The sequence below is a fragment of the Perognathus longimembris genome, chromosome 20 (genome assembly GCF_023159225.1).
Source record: "Perognathus longimembris pacificus isolate PPM17 chromosome 20, ASM2315922v1, whole genome shotgun sequence".
Classification (NCBI taxonomy): Eukaryota; Metazoa; Chordata; class Mammalia; order Rodentia; family Heteromyidae; genus Perognathus; species Perognathus longimembris.
In genome coordinates this window covers 2,107,017-2,126,534 of record NC_063180.1, presented here as the reverse complement: position 1 = coordinate 2,126,534, position 19,518 = coordinate 2,107,017, and the positions used below count along the sequence as shown (strand labels likewise).

General features: G+C 38.1%; 2 protein-coding genes across 4 annotated transcripts in view; both read left to right on the top strand.

The window, feature by feature from the left end:
• Cntnap5 (contactin associated protein family member 5) overlaps positions 1 to 19,518 on the top strand; it is a 936,592-nt gene that overhangs the window by 896,227 nt on the left and 20,847 nt on the right. The window lies entirely within an intron of this gene.
• LOC125338600 (60S ribosomal protein L32-like) lies at positions 9,411 to 9,893 on the top strand. The gene has a single exon (XM_048329505.1). The coding sequence runs from the start codon at positions 9,448 to 9,450 to the stop codon at positions 9,853 to 9,855; it is 408 nt and encodes a 135-aa protein (XP_048185462.1). The 5' UTR covers positions 9,411 to 9,447; the 3' UTR covers positions 9,856 to 9,893.

The window sequence follows — 19,518 nt, the reverse complement described above, 5'->3', positions numbered from 1 at the left end:
ACATTCTTACTGGGGTGAGGTGGAAACTCAGTGTGGTTTTGCTTTGCATTCTTTTATGGCCAGTGATGTAGAGCACTTTTTCATGTGACTATTGGCCATTCTCATTTCCTCTTCAGAGAAGTTTCATTTTAGTTCTTTAGCCCTTTGGTGAGAGGGCTGTTGGTTCTTTGATTGTTTGTTTTGGACGAATTAAATTTTTTGAGTTCTGTGTATATTTTAGGTATCAGGCTTTTGTCCATTGTATGGCTGGAAAAGATCTATTCCCAATCTGTGGGCTTTCATTTTATCTTGGAAGCTATGTCCTTTGCCCTGCAGAAGCTCTACAGTTTGATACAGTACCACTTGTCCAGGCTTTCTTGAATTTGTTGCATTTCTGGGCCTTTGTTGAGGAAGTTTTTCCAGTGCCAGAGTCCTAGAGTTTCTACTATTTGTTCCTTCTTGTAGAGTTTTCAGGGTGCCAGATTTTAATTCTAGGTCTGTGATCCATTAGGAATTGATTTTGGTGCAGGGTGATAACTAGTGATTTAGTTATAGTTTGTTACAGGTGTTGACCAAGTTTTGCCAGCACCATTTGTTGAAGAGACTGTCTTGTTCCAACCTATATTTTTAGCTACTTTGTCAAACATTAGGTATCCGTAGGTCTGTGCATCCATTTCTGGGTCTTCAGTTATGTTCCACTGGTCCTCAGGTCTGTTCTTGTACCAGTACCAAGCTGTTTTCATTACTATAGCTTTGTAAGACAACTTAAAATTTGGTAATGATATTCCTCCTGCATTACTCTTTCTACTTAGGAGTGTTTTTGCTATTCGGGGTTTTTTATTGTTCCTAATGAATTTCTGAATATCTTCCTCTATTTTATTGAAGAATGGTGTTGGGATATTGGTGGGTATTGCATTGTATTTATAGATAGCTTTTGGTAATATTGCCGTTTTCATGATGTTAATCCTCCCAATCCAGGAGCATGGGATGTTTTTCCATTCCTTCAGTTCTGCTTTAATTTCATATGTCAGGTTTTTAAAGTTCTAACCACAGAGTTCTTTTAGGTATTTTGTGGTTTTTGAGGCTATTGCCAAAGGTGTTGCTTTCCTGATTTCAACCTCGCTCTATGTTGTCCTTGTCTTGCTCCTGATTTTAAATGGAATGGCTTTAGCTTTTCACTATTTTGTAATGTTGTTTTTTGAATGGTTTGTCTTTTTGTCTTTGTATCTCAATTTTGATATTGAGATTGAAGTTTTCCATATCTTGAGTTCTGCCTTAATTTTCTTTTTCAGGTTTTTACAGTCTTCATCACAGAGCTCTTTCACTTATTTGGTTAAGATTATTCCTAGGTATTTTAGGTTTCTTGAGGCTATTGCCAAAGGTGTTGCTTTTGTGATTTCAACCTCGCTCTTCTGGTTGTTGGTGTATATGAAAGCCATTGATTTTTGGGGTTTTATTTTATAGCCTGCTACTTTGCCAAAGATTTGGATTAGCTCTAGTAGCTTGGGAGTAGAGTCTATCAGATCATGTCATCTCCATTGAGAGAAAGTTCAACTTCATCTTTTCCTATTTGTATCCCCTTTATGTTTTCTTCTTGCCTAATTGTTCTGGCTAGGAATTCCAGTACTATGTTGAAGAGGAGAGGAGAGAGCAGACATCCTTGTCTTGCTCCTGATTTTAAATGGAATGGCTTTAACTTTTCACCATTTTGTATTATGCTTGTTGTTGGTTTGTCATAGACAGCCTTTATTATATTCAGGTATGTTCCCTGAAATCCCAGTTTTGCCAGGGCTTTTATCATAAATAGGTGCTGGATTTTGTTGAATGCCTTTTCTGCATCTAGGGATACAACCATGTGATTCTTTGCCTTGTTCCTGTTGATGTGGTGGATTCCATTAATTGAATTGTGTATATTGAACCAACTTTGCATCCCTGGAATGAATACAGTTTGATCATAGTGTATGATTTTTTTGATGATTTGTTCCAACCGGTTGGCCAGAATTTTGTTGAGAATCTTTGCATCAATGTTCATCAAGGAAATTGGTCTATAGTTCCCTTTCCTTGATTGGTCCCTGTCTGGTTTGGGGATTAGCATTATACTAGCATGATAAAATGTGTTTGGTAGTGAGCATTTACTCTCTAGTTCATTGAAGATTTTGAGGACTGTTGATGTGAGATCTGCTTTGAAGGCCTTGTAGAATTCCCTTGTAAATCCTAATGGACCTGGGCTTCTTTGAAAGGGAGATCTCTTATTGCAGTTTCAATTTCATTGCTGGATATGGGTCTGTTCATTAGATTTACACCTTCTTGGTTGAGTTTGGGCATATCAATTTCAGTTCTTCCAGGCTCTGTGATTTGTTTGCATACCAGTTTGCAAAATAGTCACTCATTGTATTCTGGATCTTTGTTGTTTCTGTGGTGATGTTACCTGTTTCATCTCTGATCTTGTTTATTTTGGTGTGCTGTCTTCATTTTTTGGTCCGGTTTGCCAGGGGTCTGTCTATCTTGTTAATTTTTTCAAAGAACCAACTCCTCATTTAGTTGAATCTTTGTTTTGTTTTGTTGTTTTGTTTTTTTTGCTTCTAAGTCATACATCTCTGATTTGATTTTAATTATTTGCTATTGGCTTGTGATTTGTCTTGTTGTTCTCTTTCAAGGAGCTTAACGTTCTTTGTTAGGTTTTTGAATAGAGATTTTTCCAATTTGTTGATGTAGGCGCTCAGGGTTATAAATTTTCCTCTGAGTACTGCCTTTCTGTGTTCCAGAGGAGCTGCTAATTTGTGAGTTCATCTTGGTTAATTGAATAAATATTTGAAATTGTACTCTGATTTCCTCAGTGATCCATTGGGGGTTCAAAAATGTATTGTTCAGTCTCAATGAGTTATGGGGTTTTCTTTGGTGGCCTTTGGCATTGAGCTCTAGTTTTATCCCGTGTGTTCTGAGAGAATGCAATGAATGATTTCAATGTTTCTAAATTTGTGCAAGTTTGCCTTGTTCCCTAACATGTCATGCATTTTGCAGAATGTTCTGCTGAGAAGTATGTATATTCTGGTGTTGCTGGATGGAGTATTCTGTAGATGTTGGTTAAGTCTCAATGGACTGACTATGCAGTTGTTTAGTTCTGAGGTTTCTTTGCTCAGTTTTAGGCATGGTCGTCTGTCCAGAGGTGGGAGTGGTGTGTTAAAGTCTCCAACAATCAATGTGTTTGGGTGTATGAGAGTTTTTAAAGTCAGTAATAATTGTTTGATGAATTTGGCAGCTTCTGTATTTGGTGTGTATATGTTTAATATGGTTATGTACTCCTGTAGGAGAGATCCCTTTATTAGTATGTAATAATTCTCTTTGTCTCTTCTTACTGTTTTTAATTTGAAGTCACTTTTATGTGATACTAGGATTGTGACTCCAGCCTGCTTATGGGGACCGTTTGCTTGATTGATTTTATTCCAGCCTTTCACTTCTAGAATATGTTTGCTTTTGCTGGCAAGGTGCATCTCTTGGAGGCTGCAGTAAGATGGATCTTGGTTTTTGATACAACTTGTCAATCTATGTTGTTTAATTAGAGAGTTAAGTCCATTAATATTGAGAGGTGATTGCTGGTTCCTTTCATTGTACCTATCGTTGTAGAGGCTATGTCTTCCTTTATTTGCTCTAATAATCTGGAATTTTAGTTATGGATGCTTTTCCTGTCTGGATCATGGTCTTTGTGGTTTACAATGTGGAGGACAGCTTTGAGGACATTCTGTAGTGCTAGCTTGGTGGAGATATATTGGTTCAAATTTTCCTTACTATGGAGACTGTTATTTGACCTTTAGCTGTGAATGAGAGTTGAGCTGGACACAGAATTCTTGGTTGATATTTTTTTCTTTAGGATGTGGCAAACATCATTCCAGGCTCTTCTTGCTTTCATGGTCTCTGCTGAGAAATATGGGGTAATTCAGATCGGATTTTCTTTATGTTTGATTATTCTCTTTTCCCTAGCGGCGTTAAGGATTCTTTCTTTGCCTCTATTCATTCTATTTTGATTACAATGTGTTGATGGGAAATCCTGTTCTGATCTGGTCTGTTTGAAGTCCTAAGTATTTCTTGTATTTGGATGGGTCTATCCTTCTGGATGTTTGGGAAGTTCTCAGCTAATATTGTTTAAAAAGTTGACTATTCTATTAACTTCTTTTTCTAGTTTTTATTTAATACCTATTAGCCTTATATTGGGCTTCCTGATTGTATCTTGAAGCTCTTGAAGTGATCTGTCTTGCTTCTTTGATTGATTTTGTATTGTTTTTTGTTTTCTTTTTCCATAAAGTCTAGTCTGTCTTCTATTCTTAGGATTTGATCTTCTGCTTCATCCAATCTTTTCCCTAAACTTAACTTCCCAAATACTCATCTTGTATTTTCCTACTTCCTAAAAAACCAACAATGAACTGCACCTGGGTTATAAGGGCTTTTTATTAGTATTTCCTTAAAAAATAATCAAGTGCATCCCCCCCAATCCCGCCACACACAGAAACTCAACAGATGACTTAGTTTCTCTTCAAGCAACTGAAATGTATGACATCTAATCTGAAATGCATTTTTTTGTGTGTCACATGAATTACTTCATAATGGGAACCTAGGCCTCCTCCACATTCCACTTCTCTGTGACACTGTCTAATTTTATAGATTTTTATGTCCATGTGTTTTTTTATTATTAAGTAGTTGAACAAAGAGGTTAAAATTCTACATGTCACATTATAAGTACAATGCATCTTTCTCTACTTTTCTTTTTAAAGCATAATGAATCTTTGGGCCTGGCCCTTTTGGCTCATGCCTATAAGCCTAGGTATTTAAGAATCTGAGATCTGAGAATCACAGGTTGAAGCCTGCCAGAATGTGAGACTCTTTAATTAACCATCAAAATGCCATCAATTTCTTCAACTAAAACCAGAACCAGAGATGTGACTAGAATGGTAGTGTGCCAGCAATGAGCATAAAAAGCTAAGCAAAAGTAAGAGGCTTTAAGTTCAAGCCACAGTACTAGCATAAAAAAAATCTAAAACCAAATAAACAAAAAATCACTCTTTGAACTGAATATCCTTTCATTACCACCACTGATATTACTATGTATACTAGTAGGTAAAAACTGATTACAACAAAGATATTAAACATATGTAATGATATGTTGTTTGCAAATGCAGCCTGCTATAAGCAGGGAGTAAAGAACAATTATGAATCTCTTTCTAACAGGAGAGGTGTCCTTAATAACAGGCTTATAGAGCTTGGCCTGGGAGTATCAGCATAGGATACTCTGTGTGGCTTACTCGAAGATGTGTAATTATTGTGACTGATAAAAAGATTATATCAAATATAATCAAGGGACATAAAAGTATTTCTTGATCAATGTGGTAGAGCACATAGATACTAAAAACAAAAAGGAAACAATCAGTTTTAATGATTCTGCTTATGCCAGGCCCAGTAATGAGTGTCTGTAAGCCTCTCTACTCAGGGGGATAAAATCAGAGAATTTCAGTTTGAAACCAGCCCAGTCTCCAATTAACCCCTAAAACCCAGAAGGGAAGCTGTGGTTCAATTGGTAGATCCTAGCTTTGAGCACAAAAGTGGCATTGCAATCTTTTTTGTAGACTGCATTAAATTCAAGATTTCCCCCTGGTAACCAGGTAATAAAACTAATAACACCCTGATCCTTGTAGGATATAAATATTGTAACATAAACTGGTAGCCATTGTTAGTATTATTATTCAATAATACATTGCTATGTAAATAATTGTCACCTATGTTAATTCATTTATTGTACAACAACCCATTTTTCTAGATGGGAAAATTGAGTCACAGAGTTTAAAGTCTTAGCCTATGTCCCAAACATAGTAAATGTTGGAGTTGATAGCTGAAAGCAGACAACATGAGTCCAATTAGACCAAATGAACTTTGCCATATATTGGTTTTTAGGAAATAATATGAGGTCTTCCAGGCAGTCTATACTACCTTTTCCTCCCAAATCATTTTGCATCAAAACCTTATCTCTTCAGATGTGGAATGTTGAAAGAAGAAGACAGAGGAAGCCATTAGCCAAAGCAGGACTTCAACACTTTTCTCCTAAATTAGGCCTTGGAATCAGCTTTGGGCTCCTAATAGAATTCCACCACTGATTAGTGTGATATTGACAAATTTCCCAGATCTCAGAAATTTCAGTTTTCTCAATTAAATACAATTATATATTACTATAGTCCTCTTATCTGGAAAATTAAATGAAGATACAGATGGTATGCCTCACATATAATCAGCACTTAATAAATGGTTTGCAATGGCAGCAATGATGATGATTAGGATAACATATGATGACTCCCCATCCAGCCACATACTTTGAGAACAACCCTGGGTTTCAGTTGCTATTTATAACTCAATATTATCCATAGGAGGGAGAAAAGGTGATGCCTGACTCTTAGCATAATTAAACTTGAATTTTACTTTTCTTCCTGTTCTGGGGATGAATCCATCTGGCAGTGTGTGTTATTGACTGTAATCAGTAGTTAGTAGCTATTGAAGGTAGAGTAGGAACAGTATTGCTTCTGAAAAAAAATCATCTGAAAACCATTAAACCAGGAAAACTCTCCTGATGTTATGTCAACTTACATTCTCAGAAATGAAGTTGCCTTGATAGGTCATAAGCATGATATTCATGGGTCAGCTGAACTTAAAGTCAGGGACTCCAGTATTACACTTGAGGATTTCAGACACTACCTCTTAAGAAGTTCCTAAGAAAATACCTGAGTTACACTTACAGATATGGCTTCATGGCTGTAACTACTATGTTGACTGACATACATTATCATAACAAATGCTCATTATCTTTCATGAATGGAAAAAAGTTTGTGTTTGTCTTTATGTGTGTGTGTGTACACATGCATGAACACACACATGAAAACTGATAGCTCATCATCACAGTAACAGACCCAAGGTCACAATGCATTCACAGATCTAATGCCATATAATAGCTGCCATTAAGCCTCTTCAGGCTGCTTATAAGCTATTTTCTTATGATAGTACTTGGCAACAAGTTAAAACATGAGTGAGTTTGCAATAAGATAGCGCTAAGTTCAAATCCACTAAGGGCTCTTGCTAGCTTATGTTGCTATTATCTTGGCCTCTCTGAACCTCAGCTTCCTCATCTGTAATGTAGAAATAGTAATGCTTGCTCTTATTGACTTGTTATGAAGTTAGTAGAAAAACATGTGAAGTGTCTGGCATCTCTCAATACTTAAAGACAGCAGCTAGTGTAATAAGATTATTTCATCCACCTATCAATTTTCTTTGCTGATAATCCTTATCCTTGATAATGGCTCTGCTATTAACTTGTTTGCCCTTTTCCTGTAGAGTCTAGGCCTGTTTTATAAATGTCAGTACTGACAAGGTAACAAAGTGAGAGCATCTAGGTAAGCATTATGAACTCCCTGAGTATTATTATAGGTCATTGTGCAAGTGTAATGAGAATGGTAGCTCCTCCTTGGTCAGAGGCGTAAGGAACATGTGTGGAGAATGCAAGTTAGAACTCTCTCTATGTCTTCAGGGATAAGAGCAGGAATAAGAGGCAGAAGGATGGTTGTATGGTCAGTACTAATTCATTTATTCTAATGAAATTTTGTCTTTCGAAGATTCCATTGATAATAATAATTGTGTATTAGGTGAGTTACAATAGCATGAAGCTCATTGCCACTTAGGAGCTATTGTATTTCATTCACACACTCCTAGAAGACATAACTAAATCCCTGGATTTTGTTTTTATGTAATGAAATATGATCTGTAGTGGTCCGAGTCAGAATTAGGGTCTTGCGGTTAATATTCAAAGTTGTTCCACATTTTCCTCATAAAAACTACCATTGCTTTCATCTGTTAGTAACAAATTTGTTAGTAACTAACCCATTCTATCTAGGAAAATTCTATCTTGAGTCCATTTCTTTAAAATCAACTGCTGCCTGTGTGAATCAACCCACTTGAATAAGTGCCTCCTGCTTCCCCTTATTTCCTCATTATTTTCAAAATACTCCCATAGAATATCCCTTGCAAAGGTAAGCATCAAATAAGTACTAGTTGTTAAGGAAATTACTCTCTACTGTTATTCATACAATTCATTTAATGTGTATTTCTTGTGTACTTATGATATAAATCTAAGTAACAAATTAAAGCATGAAAATTGGAAAGAGGTATGGCATATGGGGTTTTGCTAGCAAAGTGATAAGATGTGTAGTTATGGAGATATGATACTTGTGTAATAATTCTAATCTATAGTTTTTATAAGTGCTATTGAAACTGAGTATACTTCATAAGTAGGAAAGAATAGGTAACTCATATTCTCCTCCACTATTACAACAAAAGGCTAAAGACTGAAAAGTTATAAACAATAGAAGTCCAAGATCACACAAGTCTGCTGGGGGCATCTAGCATGACATGGCAGCAGTTTAACCAACCATGAGTGAGATACAAATGGGAAAATTGGGCCCAAACCCATCCCTTTTATCAGACTGCTCCATTCCCTTGGTAAATAACCTGTTTGACAACAACATCATTGATTCATTCATAAAGCATCTAGTTTGGATGTGGTGTGTAACCTTGCTCTTCAGTATTACAATGTTGAAAGCTGAAATCTTAAAGTGGTGGAGCTCAGGTAAGATCATAAGTCTTATAAATGTGCCCCCTCCCCAGAATAACTAGTATTATAGCATTTGCAACCATGTCTGACCCTGCCTCAACTCTTTATTAAAAACAGTCTCAAAAGATGGAGAAATTGTGTGAAAAATATAAACCAGCAAAAGGACAGTGAGGTAATCAAAAATAGTGAGTAGACCATCGTTAGCAGTGTTTGTGTATATGGGAAATAAAGAAAGGCAAGAACAACAGACAAGTTCAGAGTGGATATGACAGAGGACACCACATGTTCTGCAACAATAACAACAACCTAGATTTGTACAATGGCTGTTAGCTCACACTTGAAATCCTCATGCTCAGTAGGCCAGGAGTAGGAGATCCTTTGTTTGAGGCTACCATGCATAGAAAAGATCAGGATATTCTATCTGAATATAACTAGCAGAAACAGGGTAAGATAGATAGATAGATAGATATGACATGATAGATAGATAGATAGATGATAGATAAGTAGATGATAGATGATGATGATGATGATGATGATGATGATGATGATGAAGATAGATGATAGATGATAGATAGATAGATAGATAGATAGATAGATAGATAGATAGATAGATAGATAGATAGATAGATAGATAGACATCTTTCAGGTAAGAAGGAACCACCAGCATCTACTGGGAGTGGAACCTTGGAGCAGGTGCAGGAAAATTGTGAAACTGGGGGTTCTGAATTTCCCATTGGGAAGGTATGTGGTAGCAGGATAAGAAGAGTACACCCCTTCTTCTTCCTCCGCGCTGCCCACGAAGGTGGCTGCCATCTCTCCCGCTCGGCATCATGGCTGCCCTCAGACCTCTGGTGAAGCCCAAGATTGTCAAAAAGAGGACCAAGAAGTTCATCCGCCACCAGTCAGACCTATATGTCAAGATTAAGCAGAACTGGCGGAAACTCAGGGGCATCAACAACTGGGTGCGGAGGAGATTCAAGGGCCAGATCTTGATGCCCAACATTGGTTATGGGAGCAACAAGAAAACAGAGCACATGCTGCCCAGGGGCTTCCGGAAGTTCCTGGTCCACAACGTCAAGGAGCTGGAAGTACTGCTCATGTGCAATAAGTCTTACTGTGCCGAGATCTCCCACAACGTTTCCTTCAAGAACCGAAAAGCCATCGTGGAACGAGCAGCCCAGCTGGCCATCAGAGTCACCAATCCCAATGCCAGGCTGCGTAGTGAAGAAAACGAATAGATGTCTCACATACACTTTTTATTTGTGCTTAAATAAACCACAGAAACTAAAAGAAAAAAAAAAGTACAGAAAAATACAAGGGGAAAGTACATAGTTGTGGCCAGTAATGGCAAATGGAATCAGATGATTCCAGCTCCTTCTGGACTTAATAAATCCTTTTTATCAAGGACAAGTAGAAGAAAGGCAAACCAGATGGCAATGGAGAGTTTGTTGGCACTTTCATAGTAGCACTTCCATATAACTCCAAAGCCGTGCACAACCAATTCTTCCTCATCTTGAATCTTTTTCCCAGTCGCCTGGCTTGGGTTTCTCATCTGTGTCTCCAGCTGCTTCCCTGAAAAGGACTGCTTTCTTTGTAGGCCGAGTCTGTTATCCACACTGCTGTCATTATCACCTCAAGCCCAGAACTTTGCTATACTTTGTATGAATTTCCCAAAACATTCTTCCAGTTGGTTTACTACAAACAGGATGACTTGTCTCAATGTAGAAGGGAAAAACTGTGTTTATTTTTATATGTTTTTCCATCCCACATCAGGCTAACCCACCGTACTTGTTTTCCCAAGACTTAGGCATTTGTCAGAATGCAAGTTTATGAACACTAAAATCAAAAATTTGTCCTGGGCAAGTCAGAACTATCCATCAGTTTAGAGATTAGATAATCATGGATGGAGAACCTTTTTTATTTTCTGCCAAAGGGCATTTGGATATTTAGAACATAATTCGTGGTCCATAAAAAATTGTCAATATAGTCAGACCATAGAGAGATTGGAGGGAGAGGGAGAGGAAGGGAAAGAGAAAGAGAGGGAGGGAGAGAAGAGAGAGAAAGAGTTGAGAGGGGGGAGAGAGAGCAGAAAGAGAGAGGAGAGAGACAGAGAGACAGAAAGACAGAGAGACAGAGAGAGAGAGAATATGTGTGTCCTGGCTATGAACTCAAGGATTTAGTGATGTCTTTTGTGCTAAAGGCTTGCACTCTATGACTTGAGCAATACTTTAGTTTCCAGTGTTCTGGTGGTTATTTGGAGATAGGAGTCTCACAGACTCTACTTCCTGGGCTATCTTCAAATTGTGATGCTCAGCTTTCTGCCTCTTGATTAGGATTATAGGAATGAGCCACAGAGACCCATAAACATTTTTTCTTCGATGTGGTTTCCAATGACAGTGGAATTAAGCTAACACTGTCCAACAAAATTTATTACAAACTAATTCATGTAAGACTAATGGAGGAGAAAAGAACCAACCAGTCTACTGCCTAGTGCTAGCCCATACTGAGCTCCTGCTCTTGTGGGACACAGCAGCTGGGTATGCTGGGATAAGTGCAGAAGGCATGAGGTTATTTCTGATCTTAAAAGTTCAGTGTGATGGTGGCATTACTGTGATTTTGTTTGTGGTCTTTTGGATAGATACCCAAATGTGGGGCTGCTGGGTCATAGGGGAGTTCTATATTTAGCCTTCTCAGGAATCTCCATACTGCTTGCCAGAGTGGCTGAACCAGATTACATTCGCACCAACGATGAAGTAGGGTTCCCTTTTGGCCACATCCCCTCCAACAATTGTTATTGTTAGTTTTCTTGATATATGACATTCTTACTGGGGTGAGATGGAATCTCAATGTTGTTTTGACTTGCATTTCTTTTATGGACAGTGATGTAGAGCATTTTTTCATATGTCTCCTGGCCATTCTCATTTCCTCATCAGAGAAGCCTCTTTGTAAGTCTTTAGCCCACTTGATGAGGGGGCTATTGGTTCTTTGAGGTTTTGTTTTGGAAGAGGGTAATTTTTTTAGTTTTGCATATATTTTAGATATGAGGCCTTTGTCCATTGAATGGCCAGTAAAGATTTTCTCCCAGTCTGTGGGCTTTCTGTTTATCTTGCGAGCTATGTCCTTTGCCGTGCAGAAGCTCTGCAGTTTGATGCAGTCCCATTTGTCCAACCTTTCTTTGATTTGTAGCCTTTCTGGGTCTTTGTTAAGGAAGTTCTGTCCTGTGCCAAGGAGCCCAAGTGTTTCTCCTACTTCTTCCTTTAGTGTTTTCAGGGTGTCTGTTTTGATTTTGAGGTCTTTAATCCATTTGGAATTGATTTTGGTGTAGGGTGATATATAAGGATCTAGTTTTAGTTTGATGCATGTATTGAGCCAGTTTTGCCAGCACCATTTGTTAAAGAGGCTATCTTTCTTCCATACTATTGTTTTAGCTCCTTTATCAAAGATTAAGTAGGCGTAGTTCTGTGGGTTCATTTCTGGGTCTTCAATTCTGTTCCATTGGTCTTCAGGCCTGTTCCGGTGCCAATGCCAAGCTGTTTTTATTACTACAGCTTTATAATACAGCTTGAAGTTGGGTATTGTAATTCCTCCAGCACTGTTCTTTCTGCTTAGGATTGTTTTTGCTATTCTAGGTCTTTTATTGTTCCATATGAATTTCTGGATTGCTTCCTCTATTTCATCAAAAAATGGTTTTGGGATATTAATGGGTATTGCATTGAATTTGTAGATAGCCTTTGGCAATATTGCCATTTTGATTATATTAATCCTCCCAATCCAGGAGCATGGGAGGTTTTTCACAATTTGTCATAGCGAGAATCTGGAACCAACCCACATGCCCCTCCGTAGACGAATGGATCAGGAAAATGTGGTACATATACACAATGGAATTTTATGCCTCTATCAGAAAGAATGAAATTGTCCCATTTGTAAGGAAATGGAAGGACTTGGAAAAAATTATACTAAGTGAAGTGAGCCAGACCCAAAGAAACATGGACTCTATGGTCTCCCTTATTGGGAATACAGGTTTAGGCAAGTTACAGCAGAGGATCACAGGAGCCCAATAGCCATACCCTTATGAACACATAAGATAATGCTAAGTGAAATGAACTCCATGTTATGGAGACAATTGTTATATCACAGTTGTAACTACTTTCAACGTCCTATGTTTATCTGTAGCTTCTATTATTGATGATGTTCTTGTATCACCTTCCTGTGGTTGTATATACACTATCTCTGTAATCTTATCTGAGTATATTGGAAACCGGGTATACTGGTATTGGAACTAGGAAATTAAAAGGGAATACCAAAATTGAGAGACACAGGGTAAAAAAAGACAAACAACTACAAAAGCAATACTTGCAAAACTGTTTGGTGTAAGTGAACTGAACACCTCAGAGGGGGAAATGGTAAGGGGGAGGGGGGGTATGAGGGACAAGGTAACAAACAGTACAAGAAATGTATCCAATGCCTAACGTATGAAACTATAACCTCTCTGTACATCAGTTTGATAATAAAAATTTGAAAAAAAAAGATAACATAAAAAAAGTTCAGTGTGAGTGGAGAACCAGACTTATATATGCAAAAAGTTTACTATAGAACACGTAATCTTTTTTTTTTTTTTTTTTTTGGCCAGTCCTGGGCCTTGGACTCAGGGCCTGAGCACTGTCCCTGGCTTCTTCCCGCTCAAGGATAGCACTCTGCCACTTGAGCCACAGCGCCGCTTCTGGCCGTTTTCTGTATATGTGGTGCTGGGGAATCGAACCTAGGGCCTCGTGTATCCGAGGCAGGCACTCTTTGCCACTAGGCTATATCCCCAGCCCCAGAACACGTAATCTTTAAAATATCAAATTTATATTCTAAGAGCATAGAAGGATAAATCAAAATTGTATCCATATGTCTCTAGGATGGTGATCACTTACTTACTGGTCCTGGGCCAGGGCCCAGGTTCACCTGTGTGAAGATGACCACACTATTCCTAGCTTGTGCAGAGCACTGTGTCACATCAATATAGATGATCCACTCAAACCCTTAGGTGTCCAGTGCGTGTCACACCGGTTGCTCTACTAGGTCTTTGATCCAGGAGCCCTGTATGAATTGTCCATTGTCATGAGTTTTTACATTATCTCAGGACCTAAGTATGTTAATTGGGAACACTGGGAATGCTAAGGACCTTAGCCATGTGTAGGTGGAATGCTTCTCCCACAATATGAATAAAGCTTTTGTACGGGGGGGGGGGCATGAAATTATACTCTTGGACTTAATATGAAGTTTCAGGTTTGCATTAATTTTTTTTTACAACTGTGAGTATATTAATGGCCTATTTTCTATGTATGAGTGTAGACATATGTCCATGTACAGCCAGTTCTTTGCTGCTTTAATAAACTCCCCTGGAAAGGGGTAGATTTATGGTTTTTGGAGGCTGGAGTTCAAATGGCGTTATGGTTTCTCTGACAGCCCCAATGTGGCTCCATAGGCAATAGCAGAGTACCTGAAGGAGGAAGGTCCATATTTCAAATTAGGATGCCAAACTCAGGATTCTGGAATACCCTCTGAGAATTCTAAGAGGTCCCATGAGTACTACCCACAGTCTTCTAAGAGCAATGTTTCAGTGCAGGACTTCCCACTAGATTCTACCTCCCAAAGGTCGACATAATCTCCCATCAGCACCACCCTAAGAACTTAGCCTCCAAGTCATGAACATTGAGAGGAAACAGCATTCAAAACATAGCAGTGTGTGTGTGTGTGTGTGTGTGTGTGTGTACCTGTCTATATCTGTGCACATACATTTGGATTTATGCATGATTACCTATTTATTTATGTGCAAATGTATATTCACCTCTGTCCAAGCATGTGATGCCCTATATCTATGATGTCCTTATCTAGGTTGGTTCACATTGTGATGTGTATTTCTGTGAATATAATTATATGGATATATATGGATATATACATATATATATTCTGTGTGTGTGTGTGTGTGTATGTTTGAGAGGGGTGTTCTGCTTACCTCCTTCTAAGCTGTTACTTCTCTCTCTCAAGTTGTTATTTTTTTTCATTAGTGTCCTTTACCTCAGGGGTATGTGTTTGCCCACCAGATGGGGGATAAGTGGTAGGACTGAAGGCAGGAGGGTCTCTATGCTCACAGAGCTGTATGATATTAGGGAGTTGCAAGAAAAGAAAAAAAAAGAAAGAGTATTGGCTGTGAAATTATTCATCCTCTTTGAAATATCAGAGACTGCCTTGTGGTATTTGAAGTTTATTCTACTTTGTAAAATTTTATGATACTGTGAAATGTGGAAATTTTATAAACTTTGACTTTGCAAATCATAATGACACAGCAGACCAAAAGTCTTATCTGATATGACTTTTCTTTTTACAAAGGAATAAAAAAATCTAAAAATCTACTTTGCTGTTGGTAATTGATAAACTTCTGAGCTACAAGAAAACTTAATCTTCAATTTCTAGTGAAAAAGAAATTAAACTTGGTGACAGTCCCAATAAAGATACCGGCACATATTTAATAATGACATGAAAAGAAGCAGGTGTAATTTTGTACCATTTTATAATGTACTCTGTGAAAGTCGAAGCTCCCCCATTCCTGTCCCACTGGCTACAGTAATTCCTGGAACCTGGCTACACATGCTAAGTTTTCTGTATTCATATAGCCTTTATATTCTTGGCTTCCCCTATTGCAAACACATGTCTAGTCAGTTGACTGTCAATGAGCTCCCATTCTCACTTGAGATGTATTATTACTTCTGTGTGTGGTCTTCCAAGTCACTCCTCAGCTTCATGATGAAGTGCAAAGAATATGATATTTCGAATTTCATGCTGCCTATTATAACATATATTGTCATGTGATTGCATCATTAAACCTTCTGGATAAGAATTACTAATTAATGCTACTTTATGGATGTTATTTATCAAGTTCTTAGCTTCACTTTAAAGATGGCAGGGGAAGGAATTTGGCATTCAAGGTGCTGTCCTTGCCAAGGACATCAAACAGGGAAAGAAAGATATGCAAAGAGCTGACTTCAGACTTCAAGACTTGTCATTCATTCAGTCTGGTGCTTGTTGGTAAAATCTGTTTTTGAAGACTCTCAAGCAATTCAAATTCCTGTGACCAAAATTTTTTCTTACACACCATTTAGATGTTTCTAAATCATTGTGATTGCCTCGTTGTCATTTATCCCAGTAAGATATCCCTTGCTTTAGGTAGAGAAAAGAAAACTTGAAGCAAAGGAGGCTTCATAAATTGCTTTAAATATATATTTTTCAATGCACAAAGTTGATATGATAGTTATTTTTATGTATCAACTGGACTGAGGCATGGATTTTTGGATATTTGGTGAAATATTATTTTGGGCTTGTCAGGGAGGTGTTTTTGTATGAGATTAGAAGTTGAATTGGTAAAGTAACTAATCATATACACCCCCAAATATATAGTGCTGCTACATAAAAGACAGGTCATCCCCTGTTAGGTAATTCCATCTGAAAAAGAAAAAAAAATACCACACTAATCTTTTATACATTTCTCAGTCAAATTAAGTTAGTAATTAGTATTCACCACCCTTAGTCCACCCTTTGTCAATTTAATGCCAGAACAGGCCCCCTTAAAATAGTGCACAACCAGAATCCCAGCTACTCAGAAGGCCAAAATCAGAGGATCACAGTTTGAACTCTAGACAGGAAAGACCGTGAAACTCTTATCTCCAATTAACTACTAAAAATTTCCAGAAGTGGGCTGGGAATATGGCCTAGTGGCAAGAGTGCTTGCCTCCTACACATGAAGCTGTCGGTTCAATTCCTCAGCACCACATATATGGAAAACGGCCAGAAGGGGCGCTGTGGCTCAGGTGGCAGAGTGCTAGCCTTGAGAGGGAAGAAGCCAGGGATGGTGGTCAGGCCCTGAGTCCAAGGCCCAAGACTGGCAAAAAAAAAAAAAATCCAGAAGTGAGGCTGTAGCTGAAATGGTGGAGAAGAGTTCTTAGTGTAAAAGCCAAAGGACAGCAACTAGGTCTTGAATTCTGAGGTCCTAGTACTAGCACAGTCTCTTTCTGTCTCTGTCTCTGCCACACTCTCTCTCCCTCTCTCTCTCTCTTTCTCTCTGTCTCTCTCTTTCTCTCTCTCTCTCTCTCACACACACACACACACATATACAAACACAAAGAATAGCATTACACCCTTGACACCCAATAGGCTCATGTTCATTTCATAATGTAAAAATTAAAATAAAATGAAATGTATTCAGTCCATTTCCAAGAGTCTTTGGTCTTAATAGATCTAATGTTGTTTAAAAGCCCAAATTTCATATCTTCACTAAGAATCAAGACAAATTGCTACCTGTTAGCTCATATAAAATAAAGTTATTTTTAAAAAAGACTTGTACTTCCAATATGCAATGAGTTGTCATTCCTTTTCCACAGGGGAAGAATAGGAGCAGAGAAAGCAGAGATGAAGCAATAGAAAGAGAAAAAATCATTTAGATAAATGATAAATCCTGAAGTTCCATATCTGGTATCTGGGACACAGAGTAGCATGATATTGTTATGGCAGCACTGACCAGCAAAGACCAGTTTTTAGAGAGGATAAAAGACCTTATTACCAGCAACCCGAACCAGGTTAGTGCCAGGAAGAAGATAAGTTCCCTAGAGAAGAGGATGGGTTTTATAAATGCTGGTTATATACAGCATAGGCATTGATCAGATATATAAAAAGGTCAGGTGAGCTGACATCAACTTCTGAACAGGTGGGCAATTCCTTTCTAGATGTGAAAAAAATCATACCATCCTATTACTACCTCTTCCATATTGTTAGTTAATAAAATGCCTGTGGGCTTCCTACTGTCAATTCAGACAGCCCCACTTTGTCTGCCCCCAACCCATGTTCCAGGAACAGCCACACCAGGCCACTTGCCAGTAACTAGGTGAAGGCCACGAGCAACTGGGCGCTGGAAAGTGCCTTCATCTGCAGGGAAACTTTCTCTACTTCACTGTGATCCTCTGAAGGACACCAGCAGCCTTGCTCCCATGGCTTTGACCTCTCCTTCGGGTTGGCTCTACTCAATGCCAGCAGCTATATTTGGCAGATATTCCACATTCCTGGAACTTATAACTTGCCAGCATCTCCATTATACCTTCAGATTTGGCTTTAGAGTTTTCTATATGGCCTTCCCAGGGGCTTCCTTCAAGAAATGTAATCCTTAACATGTCTGGCTTCCAACACTTTCCTTTGGAGGCCTTCATTATCTTGAAAAAGTTTCATTCTGCATGCTCAACATAACCACTACACATAGGTGACAAAGTTTACTGTCACCTTGAGCAGTCGCCAGGTCCCCTTGGGACATAGCTGCAATAGTCTATAAGTACCAGGCAGCTAAACCAAGTGAAAGAAATCCTGAGAGGATTGGGGGGAGGGACTTCCTAGGTAGCCCAGTGCCAGCTGAGTATCCTAGAGCAATGCTTTTCTGAAGTGAAAATCATTTAAAGGAATTTGCATTTTTTCCTCCTTCAGTCTGAAGGAATTACTAGTTACTGAGACTCTTCCAACCAAGATTTCCAATTGTCCCAGGGCAATGGCTCTATTCAGAATTCTTTCTTTGCCCTAACTTTAAAAATGCTCCATTTTGATTAGCATCATTTTATAGGGTCATATGTACATAGCTGTTGAGCTATTGTGATCCTCTGCTAGGACTATCCTGGATATATATCCTAAATGAGGGAAACCATGGAGCCTATGCTTCTTTGGGTCTGTCTTTCTTCACTTAGTAAGTTTTTTTTTCTCATGTTTTTCCATTTTCCCATGAATGGGGTGGTTTGGTTTGTTTTAGTTAAATCGCATGTTTTTCAAAACATTAGACTCTGTTTTTGACTTCCTAATTTTCATTCTAATAATAGCTAGAGAGGAAACCTTGGCCCCATATGAACTTGGGGTACTAGGAAATTTCCTCTCTCAAATCAGTTAGTCTGGTATCTTTAAAGTAGGTCCCCTCAAAACAAACAAAAGACAGCCAACTTCAATGCTGAAAAGCAGGTCCACATCCCAACAGTCTCATTTCCACAAGAAACTTATGAGCACAGTCTTCATTTTATTCAGTATTGAAGGACTGTGAAAGTGACCACCAAAGCTAACTGTGAAAGATCACTGGGTATGGTGACTTTAATATATCATGAGAAAAATTAAAATATGATAGTTCATGATCTTAAATTCTCTTATTGTTTGAAGCAAAAAAGTACTACATATATTTATAGCATATTGTAATAAAAAACATTAGACACTTGAAGAATGAAAGATTTATTTCTCCATTTTATAATAAGGAGTAAAACTTGTCACTAGATGTTAGTATCTCATTCCTGTAATTCTGGCTACTCAGAAGACTGAGATCTGAAGATCTTGGAGAAAAGCCAGCCTGGCAGGAAGGTCCATACAATTCTTATTGCCAGATAGCCACCAAAAAGCTGAAAATCAAATTGTCGTTTAAGTAGTGGAATAACAGCCTTAAGTGCAAAAGCTAAGAGACATTGCCCAAGCCCTGAGCTAATGACCCAATACAGACACAAATGAAAAAAAAAAGCAACAAATCAAACAAGCAAAAAACAACCACTTTATTACCTTATCATGATAGTGTGACTATTACTTGACTTAAATAATTTTCAAGGCCTGGTAAACATTTATCCTATTCTAAACTGAGTTCAATTTCTTAATACTTTTGTCCTTTCCACTTTCAATACTGTGAAATACCATGTATAGTTTCAATATCACTTTGTCAGGGACATCATCACACTCTTTCTCATGATTTCTTTCCTTGCTTAGTTTATGTTACTGTAATTGACATTCTGTGACTGTATACCTGTATATCTCAAACAGGTCAGCACTGGCATTTTTCTTCCATGCTGTTTTCTTTTATA

What these genes read in the sequence shown, in the direction of transcription:
- LOC125338600 (XM_048329505.1), top strand. Translation starts at nt 9,448, where the DNA reads ATGGCTGCCCTCAGACCTCTGGTGAAGCCCAAGATTGTCAAAAAGAGG.